This window comes from Tiliqua scincoides, chromosome 5 (assembly GCF_035046505.1).
Source record: "Tiliqua scincoides isolate rTilSci1 chromosome 5, rTilSci1.hap2, whole genome shotgun sequence".
Taxonomy (NCBI): domain Eukaryota; kingdom Metazoa; phylum Chordata; class Lepidosauria; order Squamata; family Scincidae; genus Tiliqua; species Tiliqua scincoides.
Window position 1 is genome coordinate 137,382,944 of NC_089825.1, and position 9,722 is coordinate 137,392,665.

A 9,722-nucleotide genomic window follows, 5' to 3' on the forward strand; every position below is an offset into this window, starting at 1 on the left:
AAGAAACAACGCCCTCCACATGCTCCCACGTACACAACCTCAAAATGAAGGACGTTAGAACTCCAATACAAAAGACTTCCTGGCATGTATTGGCCTTAAGTGTGCATCAAAAAAATTAATCATTATTCAACTATCAGAAGCCAGAAGAGGTAGAGCTACATTAACAAGGGAGAGGTTATTGCCCAGTCTGAGCACCACAGCAAAGATCTGGTCATCTTTGCTTGGCAACTGAGTGTCACCAAGGTCTTGGAGTCAGATTGCCTCCCTCAAAGAACTCATCAGCTGGATCTGGGCTAACTTGAGCTTGATCCGCTGCTTCAGCTTGTCTGGGGCTAATGCTTATTCCTCAATTGCACTTTGTCATTCAGTTCAGGCCTCAGCACGATAATGTAACATTTGGGGAAGAAGATACAACTCAGTAACCCAGCACTGGAGGACAAGATGGAGAAGATCTCCACAGCCACCATGTATTTTCCTTTGGTGCTCAGGTAGGTTGGCACAAAGGACAACCAAACACTGCAAAAGACCAGCATGCTGAAGGTGATGAACTTGGCTTCATTGAAACTGTCTGGCAATTTCCTGACTAGAAAAGCCACACTGAAGCTGACAGAGGCCAGGAAACCCAAAAAAGTCAAGACAGTGTAAAACATGGTAACTGACCCTTCATTGCATTCCAGTATAATTTCTTTAGTCATTGAGTGCACGTCAAAGTTTGGGAATGGGGGAGCGGTGGCCAGCCATATAGTACAAATGACAATTTGAATTAAGGAACAGGAAAGGACAATGGTGGTTGCCAATTTGTTCCCCACCCATTTCCTCATCCTGGACCCTGGTTTGGTGGTCATGAAAGCTAGGACCACAATGATGGTTTTGGCCAACATGCAGGAAAGAGCCACAGAGAAGATGATGGCAGAAGCAGGTTGTCGGAGGAGACATGTCCACTTCTCAGGTCGGCCAATGAAGAGCAAAGTACAAAGGAAGGAAAGGAAAAGGGAGACGAGAAGAGTGTAGCTGAGATTCTGGTTGTTGGCTTTGACAATGGGAGTGTCCTGGTGTTTCATGAAGATCTCAAGCACCAAAGCAGTGACAAAGGAAAGGGATAGAGCAAAAATCACCAAAGTGATCCCTAAAGGTTCTTCATAAGTCAAGAAGGCTATATCTTTGGGAATGCAAGTATCAAGGTCCTTGTTTGGATATTGATCTTCTGGACACGGAAAACAGTCGTTCATGTCTGAAAAAGAAAATGCTGCTTTCTACACCTGGTAGTGTTAGACGTGGCACTATGTCAAGCAAGTCTTACTATTGCAAAATCCTTAAGAGGGCTAGTAGGTGGAAATCCAGAATACATTTTTGGATCCCATACTCAGGATAAGACATGAGTAGCCTGCAATGTAAGAATCCAGTGAATGACTGAAGCACAGTTTACATCATGGAAGGTGACAAAGAACAGGGAGGAGACTCTCAGCATCTGTAGGCTGATCCAGGGTAGTCGTGGTTAGCACACCACTCCATTCTTGCTCCCATCTTTGCCCTGTTTGGACTTGCTGCTGAGTGGGGAAAAGCCTTGGTAGAATGTAACTGCTGCCACCAGCCCAGGCGATCAGACCCTAGTGACCAGGCAGAGGGTCTAGGCCAGCGGCGGACCTCCCCAGTCTTGCGCCCTGGGGCAAAGGTCTGAGATGGTGCCCCCATGTGAAAATGTTCCCCCCCATTCACCTGCACATGCCCAATCTTGTCTGTTCTTGGAAGCTAAGCAGGGTCATGCCTGGTTAGTACTTGGATGGGAGACCTTCTGGGAATACTGGGTGCTGTAGGATTATACCATAGTCTTTCAAGACTGAAGGTTGCCATCCATTTCACCTAAGGTTCACAGAGCCTCATGCGACCACAGGCCACATCAGCGAAACTTCCTGTAGCTTCCCTGAGACTTTAAACTGTGCTTCTGTTTTTCCAGAAGCACAGTTTCCGACCCTGTCAGGAGCCTCAGAGAGGCTTCTGTGGGGTCCTAAAGGCTTGTGCCTGGGACGTTTGCCCCATCATCCCTAATGGGAGGTCCACTACTGGTCTGGGCTAAACCTCCGTCCCAGAAAAGTACTGAACCAGTTGCAGGGTAAGGAGACAAGACAATTCACTGTACTTCCCTTACTAGCGACCAGACAGATCAAGGGAAAATGTAACGTTTTACTGAAAAGAGTAAACAAAAGGATTGAACAAAATAGCAAAAGAACAAGTCAAATTGCAAATAAAGTTGGGATGCATGGAGTTAATTGTTAAACTGATATGGGGTGAAGTTACCACTAGTGGTCAGCAAGTGGCACTCCAGATACCAGTCTGCTGCCATCTGGAAAGGAATTGTAACTTGACAAGGCCAAATGAACATAATTTCTTAATGTGTTGGTAGAATTTTCAGGTCTGATTTGTCTGCCATCCAAACAGCATCTCCAGCCCTTATCACTGACACCCTGTGAGTCTCTGCTTCTCTTGGAGGCTCCCAGTGTTGGTTCTCCAGCAGCAGAAACAAAGTCCACTTTTCCATGGGCTGAGGGTTTTAACATTTGCTGATAAGGATGTCATTGTGATTGGAGGAGGGAGCCCACCTGCTATCTGTTTTCCCCTTCTGTAGAGTATTAGGGGAAAAACTCTGATGATAAGCATATTCTTGGAGACAATGGATTTATTTGCAAAATGCTATTCCAGGCCGTTTTTACCTGTTTGATTTGAAATCTTCCCTTCTGGACACCGGTGACAGTCATAGCAGAAGAATGGCCTCCCTTCCTTTTTCATCCTACTGTAACCAGAACAGCAGTTGTCATTGCACATTGAAGTGGGCTGAGTCTGTGCACAATTGAAAGAGGAGAACAATTTACTAATCAGAAAATCTGTCCTGGGAGTTTGTATCTGACTGTGAATAGTTGATGGCCGTAAAAGAGTTTCTTCTGATTACTTGAAATGCAAAGAGTTCTGAGCTCTATCCCTGCAATCTTTCATCTGTAAGATAAATGCCTCAAGCAAATTTATCCAACACTTCAAAATTTACTGCATTTTTTTTCCCCTCTTGAAACACAATAAAGTGTATTTTTCCATAGTGTTCTCTGTTGTTGTCTGAGATCAGTGCTGGGTGCTGTCAGGGGCGTCACACCAATGCCTTTCCACCCAGCCAATTTCCTTCCTGCAGTGGATGCAGGGAGAAGAGAGAAGGCTGAATCTGAACCCTTGGCAGGGTCTGGGGGAGCAAGATCTTTGAGAAGACTTGATTTATGTCATAGCCTGGGTGCACTAGTGTCCTTTTCGCTATGGGGTCACTGGGGTTGGCATCACCCAGTGCAGGAGGCCAGAGTGTCACCCCCATGATGGACCTCCTCCCATGCAGTAGGCGGGGCAACACCCCAGGTGGTGGGTGTGGTGATGTGCCATAGCTCCACCCCACTGGTTTTTTGGCTATAGCTTTTGATAGAATAGAGAAATTTCAATGTGTTTTGTTTATTGCATTCTTCATGAAATTAAGCATTAAATGATGTATGACCGTCTCTCTCATCTGATGAGATGATCTCATGATCTCTCATCTGAGAGAAGGAAAACTCTGATCCCAAACCTCCACTGCCTTGTGGCTACATCCAGTTTTGGAAAAGGCTTCAGGAGTCAACCTCGAGGCAAAATCCGGAGCCGGAGTCCCTGAGGCAGTTCATGGCTGAACACAGTCACGTTCTGGCAACTCCTGCGACGCCGCTGGAACCAACCGTATTGGCCTCTGCCTTTCCATTGGACCATTTCAGCGACGTGGAGAGGGGGGATTTGCTGCATGGGTAACAGCCTATCCTCCATACCCACTTTACCCAGGCTTCGCGCACTGGAGAGGACACTCTGTTCCAGAACCACCATTCAGAGCGTGGCACCATGGTCTTCCGAGACTGAAGGATGCCAACAACTGGATGTATGACATGATGGTGTGACTCTAAAAACTCATAATTTTAAAAATTATGTCCAGTAGTGGTGTAACCCCCCTGTGTGTGTTACAGTTTGGCCTGCAACCCCTAGCGATACCACTGCCCTTATGTGAGATTCAGAGCTCTTACGGGAAGAAGAAGGGACTTTTAGCACCTGTGCTGGTTGCAAACAATTGAACAGGTATTATGGGGAGATTCACCAAGGAGAGAAAATTACCAGCTGGGTCCTTGAAGTGCTCGTTCCATCAGCAGATATTGAGCATAGGTTTGGGCCCTGAATTAATTCTATCCCTGAACAATAATGTTTGGAAATTGGTGAGATGTCTTGATATGTCCTGAAACGGGAATGAATACTACCTGGCTGAATTTCTTGGGCCATTCAATGTTATCTTCATGAATTGTAAGCACTTGATCTGTGGGAGTCATTTTTCCAATTTTGACTCTGAGAAATGACTCATTTGGGAATGTGACCCAATTGATAATATCAAACCCAGCTACTAAGTCTCCATTTTGGTCAAAGGAAATCACTTCTCCAACACTGTTGTTAAACGAGACAGTTCTTAGAAAGTGGTGGACCTAAGATTAAAAAAGAAAGGCATTCATCAATTGCAATGCAGCCCTGAGGTAAGGGAACAAATGTCACCTTAGCTTGAGGAGGCCTCTGTGACTGCTCCACCACCGCATCAGGATACGGCACATGCTCCCTTGGCACTGCTGAATCAGCCCTGGAAAGTTGGGTAGAGCTGGGCCTGTATTGTTTTCATATTGCCCATACAACAACCCTGTATTGCAATGGAGGCTGAGAGGTTTGCCTAAGGCCTCCTAGAGAGTCCATGGCAGAGGTGAGACTATAACCAGGCCTGATTTGTATTTAAGACTCTTAGCCACTCTGCTACAGAAGTAGACTGATAGAGTGAGCTCTCCGGCAATAACTTTGTGAAGGTGTTACCTTCCAGAGCTGGGGTGTCATATGTTTTTTTTCTCCTTCCATCCACCATTGCTCTGTGCTTGAATTTGGAGAAGCGCATGGTATGCAAAGCATGTGCCACAACGTAGACAGCATTGTAGATGCCATAGCTGGGGCTCGTCATCTTCATTTCAAAAATGGACTCTGGAAGGGCCTCCAGCTTCTCTTCTCCAGTACAGATTGTCTCCTTGTCGATCCTTGGGTTGGAGAAGCGGTATCTAAATATCTGTTCCCAGAAAGACTGGATAAAGCCATCTCCTTTTATTGACAGTGGATTTCTCATCCGTATGAATCTGTGGAATCCTAACACTTCCTTTGAGTGGGCTGCAAATGATATCATGCCATGGAGGAAGTCGATGCCCCAAGTTCTTTGAATTGACACTGATGTGAAATCTATGGGGGCGGCTGCAATCCATACTTTTGCCTGCATAGGGAGATATTCTGAATATTGAAGTGCTATTCTTAAAAGGATCATCGTTTGAGCTTCTCCCTGTAAGACCAATGCTTTAGCTGTGCTTCCCATGACAACTTTGAGCATTTCATATCCATGATCCATGAGTCCATCAAAGTCATTGTAAAAGTTCACGATCAAGAGTCTTTCTGTGAAATCAAAGCAGATGCCTTTCTTGGAAAACAGGGGGAGCAGGATGTTAATAAACTTCTGCCCATTCTCATCGTCCTGATCGATCACCCCAATCCATGTCCACCTGAAATGAAGCAGTAACTGGAGAATCCCCTTATATTGCTGGACTTCATTGGAGAACACTCGGAGGAAGAAAATCGTTTTGCCTTTGTCTTTCATCACTGGAGCAGAAGCGTATGTGATCTAAAAATATATGTTTTGTTTCTAAATATATGTTTTATTTCCATAATGAAATATATGGCACACTTGTCCAAATGTTTGACCAATGGCCTTATTTTACAAAGAAACGGGCAGCTCAATTCTAACCTTTCCTGGTGCCCAGCCTTACAGCGGTGCTGAAATAGCCATCGCTGTTTCCTGTAGGGCTATGGAAGGTACCAAAAGTCTTTGGGAACATTGATTCCCTTAATTCATGTCAAGTCCTGGTGGCCCTGATGGGTCTACCTGGATCTGCGTGAGCCCTTGAGCTGGTGCAGAACTAAGGATACCCACATAGCGTTCTGCAGCATGGGAGGGATAGGATTCGGCTGTAGCCTCTGCCACTATCCCTGCCCCCTCCCGAATCTGATCCTCTCCCTGTTCTGCCCTCCCTCTTCCCTGTTCTGTCACCCTCTCCACATTCCCTCAGTGTTCCCCACCCTGAAAAGCCAGCCACTGGGAGGAATACTCACTGCCTGGTGCTCCTTCAACATATTTTTCTGCCGATACACTTCTGTACTGCAGCGAGTCATGGACTCTTCGCTCACAACAGGAGAGGAAACTGAACACTTTCCACATGCGCTGCCTCCGACGCATTCTCAGCATCACCTGGCAGGGCAAAGTTCCAAACAACACAGTCCTGGAACGTGCTGGAATCCCTAGCATGTATGCACTGCTGAAACAGAGACGCCTGCGTTGGCTCGGTCATGTCGCGAGAATGAATGATGGCCGGATCCCAAAGGATCTCCTCTATGGAGAACTCATGCAAGGAAAGCGCCCTACAGGTAGACCACAGCTGCAATACAAGGACATCTGCAAGAGGGATCTGAAGGCCTTAGGGATGGACCTCAACAAGTGGGAAACCCTGGCCTCTGAGCGGCCCGCTTGGAGGCAGGCTGTGCAGCATGGCCTTTCCCAGTTTGAAGAGACACTTGGCCAACAGTCTGAGGCTAAGAGGCAAAGAAGGAAGGCCCATAGCCAGGAAGACAGACCAGGGACAGACTGCACTTGCTCCCAGTGTGGAAGGGATTGTCACTCCCGAATTGGCCTTTTCAGCCACACTAGACGCTGTTCCAGAACCACCTTTCAGAGCGCGATACCATAGTCTTTCGAGACTGAAGGTTGCCAACTGACTGACTCTCCTCCATCAATGGAGAGTATGGCACTTTTACGACATCCAGTGCTGGTGGGGGGGGGGGGCTAGAGCAGCTGTGGTGCACTGCTTAGGATCAGGCCCTAAAACCCTCAATCTCTTCAAATCACATTTTACTCACTGTATCTTTGTACATGCATGCATGTGTGTATTGGTGCACTTGTGAAATTAAAATGCTTATCCCCAAACACTGAGTTCCCAGTCATATCGCAGTGAGTATTTATGAATCAAGAGAAGTCACCATCCCCTCTGTTTCTGTGACTTGTGCAGGTATTCCTAAGATGCAGTCTTAGACCCCAAATCCTATCCCATTTTCCAGTGCCAATGCAATTGTGCCAATGGGGCATGCACTGCATCTTGTGGTGGTAGGCAACAGTCACAGAGTCCTCCTTAAGGTATGGGAACATTTGTTCCCTTAGTTTGGGTTTGCATTGTGTCTTCACTGGTGCTGGAAAATTGGATAGGATTGGGCCCGTAATAAATATGTCATTCCATAGGATTTTATACCATGCATGATCAAACTGCAGAATTTGATATGCAGTGGTATGCAATAGTTCTATGTCTATGTCTGTGTCATTTCCCATAGGGGGAATTATTGAACTGTGTACAGAATCCCTTGCATTTTGCATTGGTTAGTCCCAGGAAATTTACTACTTGATTTTGGCTGCAATTCTCTTGAACACAATAGGACTTACTTCTGAATAGATATGCATAGGATGGTCTAAATCAGTGGTTCCCAAACTTGAGGAGCTCACAGACCACTGAGGCAAAATTGACCACCACAGACCACTGAGGAATTATCATGAACCACACTACCTTCCCTGTCCACAAAAAAATAGAATTAAATTTGTAATAATTAGAGAATATTTATTAGAGGTTTATTAGATTTATTATTTACAGTGAAGATTTCTGGATTTCTAGTTATTTGACTTATCCGTAAACCGCTTTGTGAACTTTTTGTTGAAAAGCGGTATATAAATACTGATGATGATGGTGATGATGATGATGGATTGTTGCTTTTGTTGTTGACCATGGCTGCAGGTGGTCCGTTCTCTGCTCTCTCTGGTGGTTCCTGGGGAAGCATCTCCCAAGAGAGTGCCCCCCATGGACTACTAGAGATGGTGGAGAATGGATTATCCACAGCTGCAGCTGACACTTCATTGATAGCTTGTCTGTTCTCCACCATCTCTGGTAGTCTGAGGGGCAGTGCTCGCTCAGTGAAATGCTTTTGTGATCTCGTGGACTACTTCTCAGGGTCTCACAGACCATCTGTGGTTCCTGGACCACAGGTTGGGAACCAGTGGTCTAAATGGACTCTGGAACTAGAATTATTCTCTACATTAACATGGCCTCGAAGAATACGGAGATGCTCTGCATTATTATGCAAATAGCAGAAAATATTGTAAAAGCAACTCCTGTGAATAACGTCATTTCACAAGTCTAAATGGACTATAAGAATTCTTGGTCAGAACTTGACCTTTAAGCAAACTTGCAATGCATAAAAGATGTGCCTCTTTATTTGCAGTTGTGCCACCTTATAACTCGAAGTCACAAAAGCTAGTCTAATCAACAAAAGAAGGGTAAACAGCACGTAAGGATGCTGCATGCATGCATATAGTTCACCTGCGGGATCTTGTAGGTGCATAAGGTATTCGCCATGTGGAGTCCTATCTCAGACTCAGGTCCCCCAAAGACAGCTACCAGATTACTCTGACCATCACATTTGTAGTTTGGGACTAATTTTCCCCTTGTGGAGAGAAGTTCCATTGACACACGATTGATCCAATCCGCACTGTTCTGGCTGTTATAGATATCAAAGCCCAGACTGACATTGGGCAAGATATGAGAATTTTCATTTATCTCCTTTACTGCAAACTCCAAAGCCAGAATGTTCTGGTAGTTCTGAAACATCATCCTGGAGGGGGGAAAAGTTACATGGTGCATCACAGTGGACTTCTTCCAGAAACTGGCATTTGTTGCATTTCAATTCCAAAGATAAAAGTGAAGTTGAGTGCATTAAATATGGGCTCCTTCACATAGAGCTGGTCTTTTGAACTCTCTGAAGAAGAGCCAAATACCAGGACCATTTCTTAAGCTGCTGTTTTGGAGATGCACATACCAATGTGCAACATTTGATGAGTGTGAAAGGGCACATTTTGACCCGGCCTAAGCAAAACACATAATATGGCACTTTGGTCATTAGATGGTGCAGCCCAGGAATGCAGAACAAGTGAATCTATTTATGGGATGTTGAGCTGGGACGGATCTGCTGTTCTTCATGCACTTGAATCAATTCCAAGGGGGCAGGATTTCCATTAGGGATATTCATCTATGAATGCAACCTAACTTACCGTGCAGTTCTGTGCATGGCTACTCAGAGGTAAGTCCTATGTGTTTAATGGGGCTTTATTGCAGCAAAGGGAGTACAGGATTGCACCCTAAATTTACTCAACCTCCTCCTCCAAGCAGTAGTAGTATCTTACCGATAATAGTAGTTACACTACTGTTACTGTAGTAACTACAGTTACTGTTGTTCTTATAATTTTGTTACGTTATAAACATTCACCTACAGTTCCTCTTTGGGAACTTTCTAGCACCTCAATGAGTCATTCAAGTAGGTAGTCATACTCGCCCTTTTGTGGCAATATTTATTGTCTGACCATCTTCTTCTACTCCAACTGATCAGTAATGCCTCCCCCCCCCAAAAAAAAAAAAAAAAAAAACTTGACTATAAACCAGTTGATCAGACTGTGAAACTCACATTTTCAGGAGTGAGGAATTCAGGAGCTCAGGTGACCTCCTGCAGGACCCAATCAC

General features: G+C 45.3%; 1 protein-coding gene across 1 annotated transcript; it reads right to left on the reverse strand.

Annotated features, from left to right (window-relative positions):
- Positions 1-332: 332 nt before the first annotated feature.
- LOC136653791 (vomeronasal type-2 receptor 26-like) lies at positions 333-5,194 on the reverse strand. Its single transcript, XM_066630671.1, has 3 exons — positions 4,940-5,194; positions 2,709-2,835; positions 333-1,231 (listed from the first exon to the last, which is right to left on the reverse strand). The coding sequence occupies exons 1-3, from the start codon at positions 5,192-5,194 to the stop codon at positions 333-335; spliced, it is 1,281 nt and encodes a 426-aa protein (XP_066486768.1).
- Positions 5,195-9,722: the final 4,528 nt, after the last annotated feature.

Bases quoted from the DNA above. Each gene is read 5' to 3' on its own strand.
- LOC136653791 (XM_066630671.1), bottom strand. From the start codon at position 5,194: ATGAGAAATCCACTGTCAATAAAAGGAGATGGCTTTATCCAGTCTTTC. The intron at 2,836-4,939 runs GTGGATGGAAGG...AATTGTGCACAG, and splicing joins AATTCAAGCACAGAGCAATG to ACTCAGCCCACTTCAATGTG. The intron at 1,232-2,708 runs GTAAAAACGGCC...TTTCTTTTTCAG, and splicing joins GAAGATTTCAAATCAAACAG to ACATGAACGACTGTTTTCCG.